The sequence below is a fragment of the Trachurus japonicus genome, chromosome 2, assembly GCF_045865225.1.
Source record: "Trachurus japonicus isolate A0001 chromosome 2, Traja_1.0".
In the NCBI taxonomy this organism is placed as follows: Eukaryota; Metazoa; Chordata; class Actinopteri; order Carangiformes; family Carangidae; genus Trachurus; species Trachurus japonicus.
In genome coordinates, this window is record NC_140908.1 from 7,156,270 (window position 1) to 7,179,219 (window position 22,950).

A 22,950-nucleotide genomic window follows, 5' to 3' on the forward strand; every position below is an offset into this window, starting at 1 on the left:
AAGAATCAATGGGATGTTGTGCTGTGGACTGTGTTGTCCCACAGAGATGCACTCTGCTGTGCTGCAAAGGTTGAAAAGCTGCGCTGGAGAGTGTTTTAGGGCCGCTGCCGATACAGATACAGTGGAGTCTAACAGTATGTAACACAATGACAGCTTGTAAACACAGGTGAAGTACAAGGAAGAGAGAATACTCCCTGCTAGAGTCTTTGTACATTTCATCGCTTTCATCTTGTCTTGATAGAACTGAAGATGTATTTTTTGTCCTTTTCTCCTGTCTACTGTTCTCTTGTAAATCTTTTCATTTAATGGATAAAATGATAAAATGGATAAAAATTTGAAGACTCCTTCCACACCCAAAGACTAAGGGGATATTTAACTTAGTATATTCTATGATGACGAAGAAATACATGCAATCTCTTTATGCAAGGACATCATGGTCAAAATGAATTATCTTATAGTGTAAAAAAAAAAAAAAAAAAAAGTAATTCATCTAAAACAGTACGTTTAGCTGAACAAGCCTGACGACCTATTGTATTGTGAGGGTCATGCTACTTATTGATCTCACTTTCAGCTTCCCCATTTTCATCACAGCAGCAGTCCTGTCAGTCAATCAAAGCTGTGACTTACACGGCTCCCAAAGGGCAACACAAAACTTACAGAACCTCTCCATCATTCTGTTTACTACAACAAATCTGATGAATGTGTTTTCTTCTTCATGGTTTCTGGCTTGTTTATGCGCTTGTTTTACCCTCTGGGGTCTGGGTTTGATCTGACATGTGTCTTCTTACCAGTAACTCCACCCCCTCCCTTGCAAAATGCCTTTATTCTGTGACATTTTGACACATGCTTGTCTCTAGTCATTAGATACATTCACAGAGCCAGAGGTGTGTGTGTAAGTGTCTAGATTCAGGCCTAGACACACACACACATGCACCCTGCTCTGTATGAGGTGGATGGTTCTAGTGTCCTGTTGTCCAGTGGAACAGCTGTGATTGATGCACCTGTGTGATTATTGGCAGACCCTGACGTGTCTTTGTGCTTGTGTATATTGCTGTGTGTGTGCATTTCCTTGAGCATCGGTAGCCACATCCTGAAAAGAGCTTTACAATGGGAAGGGGGCTGTCCGTGCTCAGTCACCTACTGTGATGACTTTGTAAGGATGGTCTTTTTATAGTGAGCTCTTTAATTGATTCCAACATCACATGCTGTTGGCGTGTTTCCACATCAGCAAGACCAGAGAGTGTTTGGAAGGAGCTGAGTTTCATCTCTGGGGGATAGAAACATCCAAATCCCTCTAATCAGTGTGAACACACTTAAATCTGTATTATGATCTCAGAGGATAGTTAATTTCATGGGAATGGACTATATATCACGCAGTGCTACATGACAAATGCAACATTTATCCGCCAACCGTAAAATAGCAGAGTAGTAGTGAGTCACTCTGCAGTGATAGACTGTGGATGAAGCAGCTGGCTGGCTGAGGAGACAATACAGGAAACAGCATTTGGTGGTTTAGAGGCGTGATAGACTGACTGAGAAGTGACAGCACAGATAGATACCATGGTTAGCAGGTGATTTATTTACTGTACATCAGCATAACACATGGGCTCAGCAGACAACCTGGATCCTGACCTCTAAATCATATCAAAGTTTGTTTCTGCTTCCTTTTGTTCATAAATCCAGTAGGTCTGTTGTGGTGCACATGAGAGTAATAGAGCTTTAAGGGAATAATAAAGAATGGGGATGTCATCCTCTTGTGCTGGAGCGAGAGAGTGGCTATATATGACATAAGTCATAAGTCAGCTTCCATAAATAACAACTCAAATCAATCTGGGACATCAGAATGTGTTTGTTTGTTCTTCTAACTTACCTGAGCTCATTTATCAGATGTGAGGATCAAGGTGAGGAATCACTGGGATGGGACAAAATTAAGGCCATTAACTTCCTGTCAAACAGAAACTGATATAAAACAACACAGACTAAATAATGAAGTGGAAAGACATTTCAGTTCAGTTTGGTTATTAGTCTTGCCATCATGAGTTTGGATACTTTTGCATCTTTAATCTTTAGGGACGACGTGTTAAGGTTTAGTGAGTTGTCTAAGGGCCCGAACGCCTTCAGTGCTGCTTGTGGCAGCAATGCTGAATCTGATCTTTAAATAGTAAATGGTAGAGCTTTTTCAGCTGCAGATGGATGGGTGGAAAAGGGGGGAAAGGGAATAAGCAGCAATTGATGGATTTGTTAAAGCATTAGTTTATGGGTGAGTGAGATTGCTCTTGAGAAGATGCATTCATTGAGTTTTTAAGTTTGCCAAGCTGCAAATTAGCAAGAGTTGTGAAATTTATGGAGTTCTTTATCTTTTTTTTTAACTCCATTATGCCTGTTTAACAAACATCCTCACTCTGCACGATGTCCAGGCATGCAGAATGGAGCTTAATGTTTAAGGGCTGGTAAAAAAAGAAACTGCATTTGCTCATGTTTATGCGTGTGTGTGTGTGTGTGTGTGTGTGTGCATGCTTTGGGTGTGTGAAAGGCACTGAGAGCCAAAGCATGTTGTCTTCAGATAGTAAAGCCATATAAAGTGAGAGCACTTTCAGGGCAACTTTCAACAACGTGCACCAATGTTTCATTTATGAACAGCTTAAAGTCACAGAGGAAGGCAGAGTGAGTGAGAGAGTGGGGAAAAAAAGCAAACAAATGGGAAGATGGAAGAGAGAGGATGAGGATTGGATGGGATGGGGGTCAGGCGATGGCTGGAGTTGTCTTGCTAAGAGCTAAGAGTGTGTGAAGTTGGAACATTAATGAGCATAATGAGGGAGGCTGAGAGGAAAGACACTCCATTAGCAAGCCAATTAGGACATTTCTAGTGACAAGTTGGAGGATGCTATTCCACTGACAGCAACACAAATCCAGTTAATTTAACTGAAGTTGTAAAAGTGCCACATCATGAGCTTTTAATAGTTAACAAATCACAATATCTGCTGATTATTTACCAGATTAATCAGTCAATTCTTTATTCCTGTCAGAGTCCATTATCATCTGCATTCTGGGCTCAAGTTGACAGATTTAAAATACTCATTGAGCTGGAGAGTATTTTACATTTTTGCTTGAAGCATCACTGAATCAATTACCAAAATGGTTGTTATTTTTCTATTTTGAAAAATGGTTGAATCATTTCAGCTTGAATGTGAAAGTGTTTTGCAATAGAGATTCTGTAAATAATGAGGATAGAGGCCACTACAGATGTGGCATTATGGAGTCACAGATAAATGGCTGATATATAAAATGTAAAAGTCCACAGTTACAGTACAATGTTTGAATGAAGGTTGAATGAAGGCGCTCAGCCAGTGAGTGTCTATGTATAGAGTCTCCTGCTGAGACTGAAGATGGTACGCTTTTGAAACAAGCACACAGAGTCACTGCAGGCTAATTGTGAAGTTTTACAGAAAGTTTTTATTTTTTCCTCTCTTGATTTTCTGAGCGATGCGTGTTCAGCAGTGTGAAATCCCAGCGAGTAAAAAATGTTTTGCATCTTTTCCCACAGTCCCTAGAGCCATACATCTGACTAAAGTGGATTTTCTTAAAGCACTTAAGTCATTATATCAGTTTCTATTTATTGCAAACTCAACTGACAAGTTAAAGTGAGTCAAACCATGAAGATACTCCTGGACCTCAGCTTCTGAAAGGAAGAAACTACTACAGTACATCTTACATTGACTTGTGCCTTAGCTGAAATTACCCTAGTTGTTCTGTAGAGTGTAAAGTGTTGACTGAGAGTATGAGGCAAAGGGAGGTGGGTTTTACGCTACTGGCTGTAGGAGCCATTGTCATAATGTAGGCTAAAGCATCTTTAGAGAGTCTTTGCCTTTTGTGCAGGTTCGGTCAGTCTGGATAAAGGTCTTGAGTGGTTTTAAGAGGTATAATGTCCTCTTGTATGTGTATGTGAGTGTATTTTGTGTGTGTGATCTACACAAAAAATGAAGGTCAAACAAAATAATTTTCTCTCCCAGGCCAGTGGCAGAGACAGTCCTTTAAATGCCCTCAGTCCCGAGGCAGGACCCTTTGAAATAGTACAAAAAAATACAATTAAGCTGATTTAAATTCTGAATTGAAATGTGTGTCAATAAAGGTCAAAGCAGCAATGTCTGAGTGACTCAGATCCCTCTCTGCTGCAGATTTCTGGCTCAGTAGAGATGGTCAGACAAAGGCTGACTAATGTTATGGTTCAGTGACACAGACCAAACCAGAGATCAGTCATATATCAGGTCAAACAAAAACAGTGTGGGGAGAAAAATAACACACAAGAGCATTATCTAAAATGTGAGTGAGTAGTGAGAAGTTGTCATCACGGTGTCTCAGAGCTTAAGGCGATGTCCTCAGATGACCAACAAGTCAAAACCTACATTTGTTCATAACAATGTCAAATACAGAAAAGCAGCAGAAACTCACACTTCAAATGATAAATGAGTTGAATGGTTAAGTTATTAATTGTTTGCCAAATGTTTCCTCACCAATATACGTAAGTATCTGTCAATCTGTCGACTACTTTTTGAAGCACATGCAGTTGTCAGTAATGGCATCATGCAAAGCTACTGTTTTGATAAAGTGCTGTTCAGTAGTGAGCTGAAATGCTAAGCTGCTGGGAACAGTGATGGAGTCATTTCATTGTCCAACCTTAACCTTACGCTAACATTATCTAACATTAGCCACTATTACCTACAGACCAAATAAAAGACTGTAACTTCCAAATTCTGTATTTCACTGAAATAAGCAAGTGTTTTTTTGAATTCAACTTTTATCATCTGTAAGAGGAAAATGTGTTATCTGTTCTCTCAAAAATAAATAAGGACCAAAATGCTCTTCAAATATAATTTAAAAAAACTGGATCCCCAGCCAAAATCAACACATGGCCTGGCAACTGTAGCTGTTTACTGTAGGCTGCATCTCACTGATCTCATCTAAAACTGGCAAGAGCAGCTGAAAAAAGGCACCACAACTGTACAGTATGAAAGCAGTGAAGTGGATGATGACAGATATTAAAAATCCACTGATTCTGAACAATGTCATCACTTCACCTCTCACCTCTCCTGTTAACATTATCAAAACAACTTACAATGCAGTCACAGTAACTTGACCTTCATTCAAAACCAGGAATTACTTCTGCTATGTGTGTATATGAGTTAAAAGTGCTCCTAACAGCAGCTGGGTTCTGTCATCAGTGGATATATTAACTGTTTGTATTTGTTATTTAGTCGCTGGATCATCAACAATCATATTTACTGATGAAATGTAGAGAAACTGAGATTATAATCTACTCTGGGTTATCACATGACTAGGTCATGTGTACATCATGTATATACAGTATATTTATATATACTACTCGGGTTGATTACTTCTCTGGGCAGTAACAGTCCAAATCAAAGCTGCAAAAGATGAGAAATGAAACATTTGTTAAGATGAACCCAGAGCTCAGTGTTCTTGCTGAGTGGAGCATGTGGTGGCTGAACACGGAGGTCTGTGCCAGCTGGCTCCACTGCTTTCTGTGATAGGGAGGTTTGACATATGATGCAGCAAAAAAAAAAACCAACCTGACTACAGCTCCAGTAACCACCAGCATCTTTGCCACTAAATAAGGATAGACATTTATTTGTCATGTGGTGAGATATACTCCGCCGCAAAGATGTTTCACTGACTTCAACTCTTTCTCTCCCACACCACCTTGCCGTGCACTACATCACTGTGTGATCCAATCTCTTTTCTTAGTGTTTTAAACAACCTAATGAAAAGATGGAGAGGATCGATATCTCTAATGGCAGTCTATGAAAGAATAGCTTCGACAAATCAATCTGGCTGGAGGTTTTATAGGGGAAGCAGGCATCAGGATTGTAATTTAGGCAAAAAAGGCTGAAATAAAACATTAGAATATCAAGTCGACCAAAATATTTAAAGCTAAATTAAAGAATACTTATGGCAAACTCATTGTGAGCCCACTGTACTGTTGCTACACTAATGTGTATTTGCAGAAACATTTGCCATTTTGACATGCAGTAAATAGGAGGACTTCCTGTAGTTTGTTGTTGTTAAATATTTAGAGATATTATGCACATTTAGTGCTAATCTAGCATTAGCAGTTATAGTTTCAAGCTCTTCTGAACAGCTAGCAGAGCTGTAGAGGCTTCTTTATATTATTAATTTATCAACCTGTCAAAATATTCAATTGATATAGAATATATTAAAGTATTCTATCAAATCTATGAAGCCTATTAGATATCATTAGTTCAATTTATCAAGTAAAGTTTGCAAAGCAGGGTTTCAAATTAACATAAATATATAAACCAGTAGGTGTCATTTCACTGTTTCCTCAACTTCATGCCAACACATTTTAAACCATGTCTTTTTTTAAAAATATCTGTATTCATTTAGTCCATGTTTTCACCTGCAGTATGCTTCACCTCAGTACATTTAAAATAAGAATGAGGTATTTTTAGTAAAGGTTTGAGTGACGGTGAGGAATTGATCTCTCAAGTTTTTGAAAGATACATGAATTGATCAGTTTTGAAGTCAATACACTGGCCTTTTTAGTAATGGCATGTGAACAAAGCACCATGCTGCTTCTTTTGAATGCATGTATTTGGAGTTTTGGTTTGTTGAAGGGAAATGGTGGGAAACAGGAGGAGGCCTTGTGACCACACTGCAAAATCAGTCTTAACAATTATGATCACACTCTGACTTTTGAGGGTAAAAAGTAAATGGCTAAATGCAATGCCATAAAAAATATTTTGAAACATTTAGGTGAAAGAAACAACTTCTCTCTGGAGGAAGATCAGAAGTTAAAGATGAAATAGCAATGGCATCCAGGTGAACTATAAGAGGCAGCCTCCTCCTCCTGTTTCCTGCTGTGAGACTCCAGCTCTGAGATGGAGCTGTTTCCATACACGTTGTTGCTCTCTGAAAATCCTCTTACTCCACACACACACACACACACACACACCCTCCCATATACATGCACAGTAGCACACACTCCGTCTCCCCCTCTCATTTTCTCTCTCTGTCTCTCGTACGCACACAAACACTCACACTAGCACACACACAGCGTGGATTTGTTTTCTCTGTGATGAGAGGGATTATGGGATAAAGGAGGCGAGGCCATGGCAGTTTAGTTCAGTTCGGACCAAAGCTGCTCTCAGCAACAGCACAATGACAAACACAGATGAATGTGCGGCTACACACTGGAGATCTGCACGGCCGTTAACATCGCGGCCTCTGTTTATTTTCAACACAAGAGTCTCTGATTGGGATTCTGAAGTGGCGGTGGATCTGTTTTTCTTTCGGATGACTGAAGATCAGCAGAAACAGGAGTGTTTGAGAGAAATCCGTGGATGGCAACAACAGAATCAAGAGGAATCAAACTTGGGAGCCCAAGAAGTATTGCAATGGATGTACTGCTTCAAAGGATGACTTGCTGCTGTTATTCCCTTTTCTTTGCAGCTGGTGTGAACTGAAGCACTGGAGCTATGTGTACTTTTTCAAATGAGGTGCAAATGAAGTATCATTAGTAAAAGGGAGTTCTCTTCTTCATGACAACCAGTCTCAGGATGGCTGAGAGTGTGTGACACTTCCACCAGCAGCCTTACTGTACCCCAGTGGAGCTTTTAATCTAAAGGACAGTTTTCATTTCCACGCTGTAAGCTATGACCTGACTGACTGATGTATTCAACCCATCAGCAGCACAATATGGGAATCGATCAGCTGGATTCTTACGGCGATGATGTCCTCATCTAGTATGCTTTTCTGCCTATTTTAATATCTGTGTTATGACTGACTGATGGCCATTCATTTTGTGCCCTGTGACTTTTTTTCAGGGGCAAAGGTCAAAGAGCTGAAACGGTGACTTGTGACATCCCAGCACATAGCATCACTCTCTGAGAGAAGATGCTGTGTAATAGAATATCAGTCTGAATTTTGGCACTGCAAAGGCATTCATAATTTTATTATTACTGTTGCTTTGCATCAGCTTTCTATCACAGATTTGAGGTCAGGACAATAAACTCGTCTACATGGTTTATGGCTGCTGGAGGAGCTGGTGTCAGAAATAAATCAAACATGAGAACGATGTGCATCAATGCTTATATTCAGTGGCATTTCACTGGCTTGCTGATCTTTTGTTGCATTTGTGATTACTTCTGTGGAGAGTTATGGAACGGGCCCGTTATGATCTGCACATGATTAGTCACTGCAGCATGAGAGTCGCTGAGGACTTGAATTTTTTAACTCGGGCCAAGTTGATTCACGAGGATCATCTGCTCAACCCTGTAACTCATCAAAGACACTCTCCTCTTCCATCTCCTCTCTCCATCCCCGCTGCCCTGAAATCATCGATGACATTGTTAGCATAATCTGCAATAAGCAAATCAGCTGTCACATCAGTGATTTGTCTTGCTGCACACATGTACACTTTATCATAGCAGCCGCGGCAGCGCTGAGCGTACATGCAGCCATTGATTGCCTATCTGTTGGTGACGTTATTTGACTGTGGTCGATTGCACCCAAGCAGTGCTATCTCACACTGCGAGCCACACACCGAGACACCACACATCGCACTAATTGGAGTAATCTAACCAGAGCTGTAGAGAGGGTCTCTTGGAAAAAAACTCTTAACTCTTGAAGTGTGTAGAGTAGATACAGCAATGTGATGTTTATGTATGAGTTATGTTCTCTTGTAGATCATCTCCCTGTACAAAACTCAGGGAATCTTAAGATCTGTTGCAGCTCTACAGCAAACCAGTAGTAAATGTGTTAAATCTTCAGATGTGGTGAAAGTGCGTGTTTTCATTTTCACTCTTTTGGAAAATAGCAAAGATCCATCTATCAGACTGACTCTGCCTTTAGACCTGATACTTCCTGTTTTTCTATAATCATAGAGTCTATAATCCCTTTTATTATTGTTGAGAGCACATAGACAAACTCACATGTCTGTAAATATGATGATCAAGCTTGTTTTCCCACCTCTTGTGTTTCAGCCATAAGAACAAAGCGTCGGGCTGGCCACCTCCTGGCCCAGGCTCATGGAGTGGACTGCAGGGGCCTCCTTACAGCTGGGACAGCATGAACAGCTCCAGGGAAGGACGGGACTGCCTCACCAAGTATGTGGGATCACAAATACCTCTGCATGTGCTCTCTTTAATGTGTAGAAGCTATCTATTCTTAAACAATCTGGGTTTATTCCAGTCAAGCATGGTTACGAGTCATCATGAACAGTCTCATGTGAACTGGAACAATGCCATGAATTGCAAATACATATGAAAAGTGATGTGAAAATAAATGTTGGGTTCAGATTAGGATGGTAGTCTAAATTGGCTGGTTCTGGAGTGATGGGCGTAACACAATGCACCTGAATATTCAATTATATTAGCCTGTCAGTGCACAGTGAATCATGAGTGTGAGTGAACAATGAAGTAGTTCTATCGACCAATGGTGCATATAGATTGTATGTGCACAGACTGCATAGCAATCAAATATAGAGCATGAACAATAGGCTTGTATGTAATAGTGCAGTTAATGGAAAAACGAACTGAGTGCACATCACACTGCAAATAGAGTGAAGCCCTCCGTGCCATTTCTTAAACCATCACTGTAGTTCCATCACTATCAGACTGAAAGCTGCTAGTTGTTGTTTTTTGTTCCGCTTGATTCTTCTTCACAACATGCACAGAAAGCAGCCAGGTATTTTTGCCTCTACCTAGCCCCTGCCGCCCGTGTGAATTTGTCACGCAGCACAAAAACCCTCTGCCAGGTAAACATGCAGATCCTCCAGTTGGACTGGCGTTGGCGGCCTTGGCAGAGAGTGCATGACACACAAAGAGTCCAGCTATGTCAACACTTGCTGTAAAACTGCCTGGTGGCAATTGGAATTGCACTAATCTCAGATTGCCACGGCCCAGACTGGATAGAGCCACGGCTTAATTTGTTGTCGCAGCCTCCACTTCACCTCCTTGAAATCAATTCCTTCCCTCTGACCCCCTGATTTTTTAGCCTCAGTTGACAAATGTAGCATGCTATCTACCAGCTTTTCATTAATGGATAATGCAGTGTATCTCCTTGGTTGATAATGGAGTTCCTAAAAGCTCCTGATTTCTAATTTATCCGTGTAACCCTTTTAAGTAATATAAAAATTGTGATTTTTCTTGTGAACATGCTTTTGGGAAGCCCAGTCTGTCAGAGAAAAGCTGTTATAGCTTGACAGATTGTAAATACATCTTTTAACCCCACCATCACTCCCCCACAAACTCCATACCTCTGCTTTCTTTTCTTGTCTGTTCCATATATTCCTTTTTTACTTCCTCAGTCCTCCTCCTCAACACTCCCCTATCTCTCCTCGTGACTGGGGAGTCAAATATGATGAAGATGACAGTTCTGGCTATGTGGCTTTGTTCAGAGCAAAGCTGATGGTTTTAGAGTTGCTGATTGAGTGTTACAATTGGATTTCTGTGAGACAGAAAAAGGAGGGAGAGAAAGAGAGTTGAGTAAAGCCAATGATTGATTTCACTCTAGTGGACAGGTACCTCTCCTAACCTCACCTAACATGAGAGCAGCTCTGAATGCTACTCTGCTAGAGCACATCCTCTAACACATCTGGCAATACTGATATATATCAAGTTACTGAGGAACTGTTGGATAAAACACCAGTCAGCAGGAGCGTCGGTTTAAATTCAGTTAAATTCACCAAGCAGGCACTTTTCTCCAACAGTGAGATGTCAATAAAAATTATAAGTTCTTCCCATCCAAACAAACTATGTGTTTGTTCAGTGCTTCAGTACAAGTGCTTCAGGCATCACATGGTCTAGGACAAGCACCGTCAGCCTTTGTGTTGTCTCTTTAAAATTGAGTTTCAGTAGAGTCAAGGTTAGGTAGGTTTATTAAGCTTGTTATGTAACTCTGACATACTCTGTCCTTTGTTCTGTTGTATTTTATCTCACGGTGAACTCACGTCGTTGGTTATCCATCAAAGGATTGTAGCCTTTGAATACATGAACCTAAACTTCAGCCAGTTAGCCACTAAGTTAGGGATAGACATTGCATAGACATGTACAGCGGAATTTTGTTTGGCAGTCTCTCTCCTGTAGCAGTAAAGAACATTTAAATATATATTTTAAAAAAACATATAAATGATAGAAAGCTGATCCCGGGACATCAGTGTGAATTCAAGGGTGTGCATACTCTAGTAGTCTAGTAGTCCATTCCTCCACAGATAGCAGCAATACCAGGGTTTGACCTTTTGTGTGCAGCTTACCCCTGACCCTCTGACATCCGCCCTCCTGTGGGATTACAGCCCACCGACCCCTGACAGGGAAGATGAGCCGTCGTCGCAGATTGGAACACGCTTCATTACAGACAGATTTAGTTTGAGATTTCTGTGCCGTATGCACAATACACAGCAAAGCGATAATGAGAGGGAGAGAATGAGAAAGCGCAAGAGGAAAAGAAGGTGGGAGGCCGGGCAGAGATTGAGACTGATCCGGATTGGTTTGAGATAAAGTTTCATCCTGTATCGTTGGAACATCCTTCATCATCAGATCAGATTTAGGCAAAGCTGCAGGTATATATATGTTGTAATAACTTGATAAAGCCACACAGGTCAATTTAAGTGTAGTGAGTGATGCCAAAGTCATGTTGTGATGCACAATACCAGCGTTGTGTCCAAACAGAAAAAACATCCGTAAAGTTAAGACGGCCATGCAGGAAATCCACATGTGCTGCTGGAAGGACAGTGGAGGCAGATGGAGATGGATTGGATGTTGGCCAGGTACTGTAACAATAGACACTGCACAGGACTTCATGTGCAGAGAGGAAGTAACAGCTGCCAGGGAAGCTTTTTAAGTTGTGAAAGAGGGAGAGAGACACAGAGACAGAGAGGGAGAGGGAGTTAACCCTACTGAAAGTGTATGTCACCGCTTAATTAACAGGCACGCTACACTCAGTGTCCCGGTCAAGACAGACATCTGAAGTCCAGCAGGAAGGAAGGTTTAATTTAATATGGTGCATTTACATTTTGGTGGTGCTGCTGTCATCCTAAGTGACTTGCAATAAGCCTGAGATAAGGACAGTGTGAAACCTCACTAATATTAACCTACATTAAAGTTGCATTAAACATTGGTTGATGCATATAAATACAAACAATTCTCATTAGTTTGCTGTCATCTTTTATCTGCAGTCTCTCTGAGAGAACATCGAGGTGAAAGTAAAAAGTAGGAACTTCAAAAAGACCAAAATGCAATGCAGTCACATTTGCTCAACTGGAAACATCTTGTTTTTTTCCTCCCTGCCTATGCATCACAATTGATAGGACTTTTCCACCTAAGCATAAAGCTGGAAAACAAACAGCCTCAGGAGTTTTTGAGGATCACGTCCACATAGATAAAAAATGACTGCTGATAAAAATAAAGAAGCTGCCCAAAGCAGAGCATTAAACTTAAGAGTTGCCTATAAAAGACTTTCAGTGTAGACCAGGAAATGTCACTGGAAAACACCGGCACCTTTGCTGATGCTGTGAGGTACATCACACTTTAAAGGTTGGATGTTGATTGCAAAGCTTCATGCTTTCATTGACTGCTCATTGAGCCCCACCCCCCTCATTTACCCCACATACCTGTCTTGTAATGTTATAATTGTCCATAGGTGAACCGCTGGGTCATGTACCTTGTTAGAGAGCTAGTGATCAAAAACAACTGAAAAAGTAAGAGGAATAAAAATGGATTTGACTAAATAAAGCTGTGGGTACCTTTCTATTTGGAATAGCTCACAAACTCTTATATGGATGTAAGAGGCAATTTCGTTGCAGGTGGAAAATTCCAAGGATTTTATGAATGCAGGACCTGTGCTCTCCTTTTTTATGTGGCTCTCAAGCATAAAATGTTGTGCTAATGACCAAACCTGAGCCAGGACTGTGATTTATGAACAGCAGCCAGCACAGCCCAAATCACTCATTCCAAGTGTAATGATATCTATCTAGGTTAGAACTATTTCTACTGTAGGAATGAATTCATTGATCGCATTTTAATGTGCGCTTTGTCATTTTCTTTAAAAGGCCTTCTTTTAGCCACTGGGACAAGTTTGATCTGTCTGGCCTTTTACCATCTATGTCTTGTCACTATTTGCTGAGTCATTGCAGATCGCTCTGGCTAAGTAGGCAGCAAATTGTCTGAACTGTGCTTTAAGTTAGAGTCATCTGTATGATGTCCTTGTTCCCGTTATTTCATTGACTAAATAGATATTTTGAGTGTTACTCCTTCTTACTTCTCCTTTCCTGTGTTTTCCAGCCAAGTGTCCCAGAGCAGCTCCCTGGAGGAGGTTCACCTGGACGGGGTTCCACCTGCCCCTCGCCTGGTGGAGATGAGACGGGACCCAGTCCTGGGCTTCGGCTTTGTGGCCGGCAGCGAGAAACCAGTGGTGGTCCGCTCCGTCACGCCAGGTGCGTGTCAGCCTCTGATGTCTGTAGAAGTGTTGAGCTTTAAATCATATATTTGATGGAATAAATCACTCAGTAGTTTCACACTGTGCACATTCCTCTAGTTTATAAAAAGGGAAAAGAAATAATATGTCAAGGCAGATCAGAGTTGTGTTGTATCTTCAATTCAATTCAAACCTAATATTATGTAGTTTATTCATATTGCCATCTCATATTAAAGTCAGTAAATGTTTTGGTTTTTTTACTCATTTTTTCTGTTCACTGCCAGTTCCCTGCATTTTCTTTATATAACACTCTCCATCCTGCACTTTCACTAATGCTTTGCTGTATGTTAGAGCAACACATCCTCATTTTTAAATGTGCAATTTTCCTTCAGAAAGCTTCTAGTGTACAGAAACAACTTATGTGTGTGATTTCATTAGTCGCTCCTCACCATGTGAAGTGTGTTAATCAGTGCGAGCAGTCACTGTAATGATTGTTCAGAGGGAAACATGCAGACTGTTTGCTGCTCCGGCCTAGGATTGAACCGCTCAGTGGCATTGACCCATGCAGCAAAGTAAATGAATACAAATTACAGTTTCCTTGGATGCATTGTTAAGTGTGTTTGATTGGCTGGTTACCAAATTACTGCTAAACCACTGCTTACAGATTCCAACTGGACGTCAGCTCCAGTGGCCACACAGACACACATATTGATTCGGCGACTCAATAATCAATCAGCGCTGAATTCTAAACAGACAATTGAACAAATGAATATTCTATTTCAAGTGTTTGGCCGAGGAAGGGAATACATGTTACTGAAACCACAGCAGAAGATTAATGTCCACACCTACTTCATATGACAGGAGGCAAACAAACAAACAAAGCAGATCTGTTTACACCACGAACACACACATTTCACACACTGATTCGTTCATTGACTGCCTGACTGATCAACTACTTCTGGTTTGCATATATTCCTGTACATGTATGTGTGTGTGTGTAGGTGGTCCATCAGAGGGGAAGCTGTTGCCAGGCGATGAGATCATCATGATCAACGATGAACCTGTCAGCTCAGCTCCCAGAGAACGGGTCATCGACCTCGTCAGGTAGATACAGAATCCTCTGGGATCTGAGATTGGTCCGAGTCAATAGCTGCAATAGTGCAGTTCAGGACAATGAAGTGGTGGATCCAAAGGAAATAGAAACCTGAAAGGAACAGTTCACTTTTACCATTAATGTGTTCTCTTTCAAAATAGTGTGTCTGTGACAAATCCAAGTAATATAAAAGAATAAAATAAACTCTATTCTCCAATTGCATCAGTTTAAATTGAAACTTTTGGCAGGTTCGATAATAGAATAATAAATCAACAACAACAAAAACATCTGTCAGTGCCATAGTCACAGTTAAACAAAGTTATTACCATTCATTTGTTTTTTAAATCATCATTAATTGCACAAAACGTCTTGCCAAGAATTTGCAATGCTTTCCAGTCGTCGTGCTTAATGCTTAGTTGATGCAGTTCTGTTGGTCCCACTAATATAATACATATTCAGAATAATAATAAGAGCTAAAAGTGTTTTGCTGTTTGAGTCAAATCATGTTTCTGTTTGTAGTAAATGCTGTCGCATGTTTTTTAAATGGGAAACTAATGAGCAGGAGTGTTTGTGTATGTGTGTGTGCATCTGGTTTCGACTGCCTCTTCTTGTAAGTGTGATTGCCACAGGCGTTTCATTCCATTTCACTGAAGCTAATCAAGATCTTGTTGTTTATCTGCCATAATGTCCATTGTGATTGTTGGTTTCTCATGGTGGTTTTGTTGACTCTGTGATTTGCTGTGTTTGTGTTACAGGAGCTGCAAAGAATCCATTATGTTGACTGTTGTCCAACCGTATCCTGTGAGTAGATCAGCTCTTGCAAATAGCTTCTTTTTTTAAATTATTTAAATTATTTTTTAATTCTTGGAGCAAATCACAAGGACTGTATGTATCGGACACAGTTTTCCAAAAATGAGCTGATATGAAGATTTACTGTGTGTGTATGTATTTGTTAGTGTCTGAATACAAGGATTCATTTTGGCCTCTTTTTCTCCTGTAGGTCCCATTTACAAGAAACTATAAATTGAATCCATTAATACCTGTGAACTTTATATAATGTTGATGGTCATAATGATGAGTCATGTCTGACGTCTCAGCGGTTTTGTTATTGCCAGAATTCTAAGATCTTTTATCCATAAAGGACACTGTCTGCCCTTCAAAGCATATTGGTTGAGCTGTAGATTTGCAGCTTCTAACTCTCCTGCATTTAGAGGATAAGACTGGTACTATACTGTATTTCTTTAATTCAACAAAACCCATTTAAAGGCCATGCTGAATCGACCCTAACTACTTACTGTAAATTGCCATATTTATATAATTCTTCTGTCCCATAGAGCACGATTGCTGCACGAAAACTATTAAACACACAGTGGGATGTTTTTGCAATTTCATGATGTTCATCTTCAGATTGATTTACCCAGTTCTCAATGTCAACTGTTGTTTGATGAGAGCAATAGATTGTCAAGGACTGTTTTGAAGGTCAAGAAGTTTTAGATCATGATGTGATAAAATGGAGCAAAAATAACAAGTCTAGAAAATAAAGAGAATATGTTTTGAGAGCATCTGTTGCCATGGTCGCTGTTAATGTAAGTTAATTCAATATGCATCATCCTGTTACTGTGAACTGTCACTAAAGCCTTAACTGTGCATGAATCTATAAACTAAATGCAGTATTTCCTGAATCTTGAGCAACATCTACAAGTCTAAAATCTACAGTGTCCAGTTGTCTTTGGAAACAACAGGTTCAAGAGTCAGAAAATATTGAGAGATGAACTGATGCATTTTTGCTTTGTTCTTGGTTGAATTACTGGCGGCTCTCAGAAAAATATAGAAAAACACCAGTCTTTTCCTTTGAAGGGAATGAAATGATTATTCTTTATGCCTCCAATGATATATATTAATTCATCCTGCACCGTGCTTTTCTTAAGTTTCTCTTGCGTTGCACCAGGTTTGTTTAGTCAAACCCTGTTTGCCTTTTTCCCAATTTTAAGATGTTGACTTTCCAATATTAAATGTTGAGAGAATGTGCTGGAAAACTGTTTTTTAATTTTATTAATTTGAGCATGTGTTTATGCTTCTCTTTATCTCTCTCGCTCCATCTGTCTCTTTCTTCCTCTTCCCCTCTTCCATCTCCCTCTCTCTCTGTGTGTCTCTCTTTTTGGATGGCTGCCTCTTAGTCCCCTAAATCAGCGTTCATCAGTGCAGCCAAAAAAGCCATGCTCAAGTCCAATCCGGTCAAAGTGCGCTTTGCAGAGGAGGTCATTATAAACGGCCAGGTTCCAGTCAGTTCTACCACACACACACACACACACACACACACACACACACACACACGCTTATGTATGACCTATATGTAAACTAATTGCACTTGTACCATGCTGCTATGTTAGCACTTTTAGTTATATTTTTATACTCCTTAGCCTATTTTTATTCTATGCTATTCTTTCTTCCATTGCGCTGTTCTGGGGCTACTGAAACAAAAAAAATGTTCTGTTTGTACACTGTATAGTTTACAAATCCTGAATAACAATACAATCTAGTCTAAGTTTATAAAGGCAATGGCAGGTGGTTGCCACCGAACACATAAGACAGACAGTTCAGTGTGCACGATAGATGGGACACTCACAAAAACGTGTTGCAACATGACATTAAAAAAATGTTCATATATGAAAACTCACCTGTTTGGTTAAATCAAATGCACAAAGAAATTTCATCAAATTTAATTTCAACTGCACAGAATGAGAACACTGATCATTTCCCTCCTTTGCAGAACCCGGTGAAGGACAATTCTCTTCTGTTCATGCCAAATGTCCTGAAGGTCTACCTGGAGAATGGGCAGACAAAGTCTTTTCGCTTTGACAGCAGTACCTCTATCAAGGTGTGTGTGTGTGTGTGTTTGCTCCAACGCTTAAGGCACACTCAACAAAATTAGCAGTTTCTGCTGCATCTATAATTACAAGGGGGGAATTCATTTAGAGTGCAAATTAGTGTGTCTTGAAACATTTCACACAGACCATGAAATTCAATCACTTTTTCAGTTCCATTTGTTTGAGAATCTTATTTATTCAGGCTCGGTGGAAAGAACATATTCAGATTATTTGACATGTTAAATTGTCCGCTGTCCCCCAGCGTGCAGTTTAGGAAACAAGACTTTTTTCTCTAATTATTGCCACCATAATGAGCCATTTAGTCTAATACTGATAGATATTATTGATTTTCCTCTTACCCCTTGGATGAACAGTTCACTGCCGTTGTTGCTATTGATTCAGAGGACAGCTGCATATAGACAGAAGTTTAATAATAACTGTAATCAAAGTGATTTATGTAATGATTTTATGATATATGTGGTAGTTGCAGTACATTCCTATAAAAATAGAAAACTATGGCAGCTGTACACTCAGCTTATGTGCATGTGTATTTGTTTATTTCAGGATGTGATTCTGACCCTGCAAGAGAAGCTGTCAATCAAATGCATCGAGCACTTCTCCCTCATGTTGGAGCAGAGGACAGAAGGCTCTGGAAGCAAACTGCTTCTCCTGCATGAACAGGAGATGCTTACTCAGGTAGGAGTTGTTTTCTCCTTGTTCACTTTCTTTGTCTCCTTTTCTGTGTCTGACACACACACACACACACACACACATATACACAAACACACTCACATTCCTGCTCAGTATTCCAGCAGTATTCGGACCCCGGTGTCATTTATCAGCACTGGCACAGCATGGGCGACAGCTCACATTACACCTACTCTACCACACATACACACACACACACAATCACAAACCCCACAAATACGACACACGCACATTATTCCACAATGCCCGCTCCATTCTAATGAGGTTGTGGGATCACAAGGGGACAATTTTAATATTCATACCACACAGTTGAGATCTGAGGCTCTGCATGTGGCACAAACAATGGCAGCTGAATAAGAGTCATGTTTCTGTGTCATGCTTGATGAAACACACACTACACTGTAAACACCTAAATGTCAGTCGGGTGACGGGTATATGGAGGAGAAAATAATCAAATTTATGTTTTGAAAAATGTGACGCAGATGACGACTTGCAATCATTTTAAACCAACCAATCTGAGGAGTCACAAGGAGAGGAGCAAAAGATAATGTTCATATTTTTTCCTGTTAAATATTTGATTTTGTAAAATACATAATAACATCTCAAGCATCTAAAAAAAATAGAGACTGAACACATAGACATATAGATGTATTACTTGGAACCAGTGGATCCAGCTACATGACAATGCATTAGAAATAACAGTGTAGTGGAGCATCTTTACTTTGGTATCTGTGGTAGATGTTGGTCAGAACTGATATATAATAGATAACTGAGTCCTACACTGAATCTAAACTCTCAATACTGAATTATTGATATATAGTATATACAGTTTCTGTTTTACTCTAGTTTATCTGTTTCTTTTTTCTGTTTTCTATTAATCTATGCAGTTTTTCATTCCCTTGCTATCTCCTACATCTGTGACCCCAGGTGACCCGGAGGTCCGGCTCTGACAAGATGAAGTGTTTCTTTAGAATCAGCTTCGTGCCCAGAGATCCCGTGGAGCTACTCCGGAGAGATGCTGTGGCGTTTGAATACCTCTATGTGCAGGTGAGCAAAAGCAGCCAGTCGACTTTGAGAGGGGTGCAGACGCTCATTTGCAAATAAAGTCCTGAAATAAACTCGCTCTCGTCTCTGTGAAATAATAAATTACTCCCCCATAGAATTCTTTGATAATTAGTCGAATGAAACAGCCTGAGAGAAGGAGAGTAAGTCATTTCTTCTTGTCAGAGTTTACCATTTTGTGCTTCCTTCACCAGGGAGAGGAAACATTATCCCTTTGAAGGAATCTCAAGCCACAAATGTTGAGAACGACTTATTTCAACTCAGTGGGGAGGCACTGCTGCTAACGTTGCTCCACAGAGACATGGACTTCATTTTACAAGCCAACAAAAGTTGTGTAACTGTGTGTCCTCCTTGTCGTAGAGTTGTAACGATGTGGTCTTCGAACGGTTCGGCCCGGAGCTGAAATACGATGCTGCGCTGCGACTGGCTGCACTGCAGATGTACATCCTCACCATGACAACCAGACAGAGCCAGAAAGTATCCCTTAAATACATTCAGTAAGTTTTTTTTTTCTTCACAGGAGTTTATCAAGAAAAATGAATTCATCATCTTATTTTCTCTCACTGGCTTGAGGCAGTCTGTTGGTTAAACAAACAGAATAGATCACATCTATTGTCCAGGACTTGTCCGGAGTCATATACACTTAGTCACCTTAATTATTGTGTCTGAATGAATGTCGAGCTTGATGTATTGGGAAATAAATATTCTGTTCACAGTATCATCATCGTTGCTTGGCAGGTTATTGAGAGGAGATTCTGTCGGTTTTATTGCAGCTCAGCTTCTAATATGATTTCTAATGAGGAAGCCCTTGACAGAGAGAAAGTTGTTTCAGAGTTCTGTTTAATTACTGACACTTTGCATGAAAGTAAACATCCAATTTTAAGCCTCTGCAAGTATTTATTCCAGGTCCAGTGGAAGTACTTTTTCCTCCAAGGGGGACTTTAAACATACAGTAAAGCAATCTCCACTCAACAGAAAGGAGTGGGGTCTATCTGTGTTCCTGCCTCCCGCCGTGCTGTCCAGCATGAAGGAGAAAAACATCAAGAAGGCTCTGACACACATCCTCAAAACCAACCAGAACCTCGTGCCTCCAGGGAAAAAAGTAAGCAGCTCAGTTTGTCTTTCTTTTGTCCTTGTTAATAAACTTCTGACACACACACATATGCGCACAAACACACTGTCTCCCAGTTTTCTGACGCAATAGCTTAAAATAGCAGCGCTGCCATGCTCAACCTTGTAAAGGTTCTCACCCTTGTCAACCCTAAGACCCTTTGTCAAGCCAGACCTTGAATGATAATGTGGATAACAAGCAAAATGCATTATCAAGCTGTGTGCATAATCAGATATTCATATTCACACACACAGTCAGGGGCCACTGATCCAAATTCAACCAAAGTTTTTGTCATAAAACAAACAACTTCTGCTCTGTTCATTCTCTGACACCTGCGTTAACTTTGAGTTATACAGCAGAACCGAATGACACTGCAAAATCTGCCTCTTTAGTTAGTGATTTACCGTCAGCTGTCACACTAATGGGGTTAGCAGCAAGTGAATATCGGTGCCGGTTTAGTCTATGTTTGCAGCAGAGCCAAAACAAAACACTGAAATGTGTGGATATGACGTCAACTACAGTGCACTTGTGGGGTCCTGCTGTAATTATGAATGAGCCATGGGCCCACGTTATAGAACTGTGCTGTGGAAATCAATTTAGGAGATGTTTTAGTTTGATTCATATAGGATTATATATTTAGTTGTTTTCTTTAGTTCTCAAACTGATGTATTGCCACCACAAATGCTGAGGCCACAAAAATAAAGCCATTGCAGCCGGTGTAGTTTTATATCTCTCACTAGAATGGACCATAGCCAACAATGAATGATATACTGAGCTTATTTCTCTGTGCCATACAGCTCCATTTCTCTCCAAGCTACTATTAAAAGCACATTGATGAGCCACAGCGTTGAATTGGGTGTGGTCTGATGTGTGTGGTTGGTCCTGCATACACTAAACCACTGCTATGCTCACCAAATGTGTATCAGTCATGGAATAATATTATCACTCTGGATTTTTGAGAACTAATAGTACCCACCTGTTTTTGGAGCTTATTAGTACAAGTATAACACAACATATTTTTGACCCAGTTTTTTAAGATTTACATCCTCATTAGGAACGAAGCAGCTTCAGGCTGAGAACCACAAAGAGGGCAGGGAAGTTTGGAAAGTACTGAAAGAACACATCGCTGGTTGTGCTCCTTTTGTGGGATTTGTTACAGCGGGAAGAACACAGAATAACAAGTTGACAGATCTTTCGGCAACCCAGCTTGTGTACGACTTAACTGAGTGATTCAGACTCTTGTCTTTTTTCTTCTCAGATAACTTTATTTCACATCATTATAGGACATCCCGATTCTCTATGAAATGTTCCAGTTTTTAAGGTTTTCTACCAGTGTGCAGTTGTAATAGTGCTGCTCTATTCTTTAAGCCAAACTAGTAAATAGTTGTATATTAACCGCCTGTCAACGACACATAAGAGAACATTTGCAGTTATCTGATTATTTTTTATGTTTAAAGCTCCTCTGTGAATGGCTGAAGAGTTGACATCTGAGCTTCATATTTATGTGTGTATAAAATGTAATCAAACTAGAAGGCTATAGATCTCTTTGCTCCAAGCCTGAGCAGGTTAATAATTTGTATTCTCAGTGCCAGTCTCTTCATTAGGGAGAAATAAAGCCAAGCCGCACCAATAAACTGACACGCAATTCAAACTGTTGATGCTCCAAATCGGCTTTCTACAGAACCCATAAAGGGACATGGGGAAGTTTTCTGGTGCGCACGTGAAGGTTTTCAGGTGTGCACTAGAAAGTTTCACGTGCGCACCAGAAACTTTGGCGTGTGCACCTGAAAACTTTGGAGAGATAGATTTCTCATTACAGTCTCTGAGCTATCACACAGCTTCCATCAAAAGAAGCTGCTCACCCAGTTTGAGTTGAGGAGCTGTGGTTAAGACTGAGAAAGAATTTCATAGAGACAAAATTATTTTTTAATAGCAATGTCTGGTTTCAGCAAGCAAGGTCAGACATCCCATTAGCCTTCTGTTTTTGTTCCTGATAGTGAGATAAAATATAACTTGATTATACAGAGAGTGGACCACTGTACTATGTCTGATGAATATGAAAGTGGTTATAAAGTAATATACACACATACCTTCAGTTATTTTTCAGTCATTTTCTTAACTGTTTTTATTTTTTATTTTTTATTTTTTATGCCATTTAGACTTTCAAATATGCCAACTGGGTGTATCCATGTGTCACAGTGGTAGAAGTATCACCACTTTGAGGAAGACCAACTTTTCAGGCATCCATATTTGAATTTCAAAAATCCCATTGACCCTAAACGGCTGAAGAGGCACACATCCATACGAGCAAGCCATAAAGAGCACTGGAACAGAGCAGCTTCAGATTTTGATTAGATCTAAATGAAATGATGGGATTTTGTCCAGATCAAAACGGCTTGAGAGTTTTATATCCTGACATTAGAAGACAAGGTTGTGATTTTTTTCTTGGATGCTTACTGATGTATCTCACTTCTCTCTGTGCAGCTGACTGCTTTGCAGGCCAAGGTGCATTACCTGAGGTACCTCAGTGAACTCAGACTGTACGGAGGGAGGGAGTTCAAATCCATACTTTTGGTAAGGCCGTTAGTTCACGACAAAATCTTCACATATGACTGGTTTGTGAATTATGTTTAAGTGTCTAATGCGTTCACTCTATTTTC

The 22,950-nt window shown here is 40.1% G+C and overlaps 1 protein-coding gene across 3 annotated transcripts in view; it reads left to right on the forward strand.

Annotated features, from left to right (window-relative positions):
* LOC146990692 (FERM and PDZ domain-containing protein 4-like) overlaps positions 1-22,950 on the forward strand; it is a 54,818-nt gene that overhangs the window by 24,992 nt on the left and 6,876 nt on the right. For 2 of the 3 annotated variants that reach the window (XM_085797341.1, XM_085797349.1), the window contains exons 2-12: positions 9,021-9,143; positions 13,317-13,468; positions 14,451-14,553; positions 15,298-15,343; positions 16,720-16,824; positions 17,313-17,420; positions 17,974-18,105; positions 19,045-19,164; positions 19,540-19,676; positions 20,155-20,281; positions 22,775-22,864. In XM_085797341.1, the coding sequence (XP_085653467.1) occupies positions 9,021-9,143; positions 13,317-13,468; positions 14,451-14,553; positions 15,298-15,343; positions 16,720-16,824; positions 17,313-17,420; positions 17,974-18,105; positions 19,045-19,164; positions 19,540-19,676; positions 20,155-20,281; positions 22,775-22,864 (1,243 nt within the window). Of the gene's footprint in view, positions 1-7,644; positions 7,782-9,020; positions 9,144-13,316; positions 13,469-14,450; positions 14,554-15,297; positions 15,344-16,719; positions 16,825-17,312; positions 17,421-17,973; positions 18,106-19,044; positions 19,165-19,539; positions 19,677-20,154; positions 20,282-22,774; positions 22,865-22,950 lie in introns of those variants that run through there. The other variant, XM_085797332.1, reaches the window with a different exon arrangement.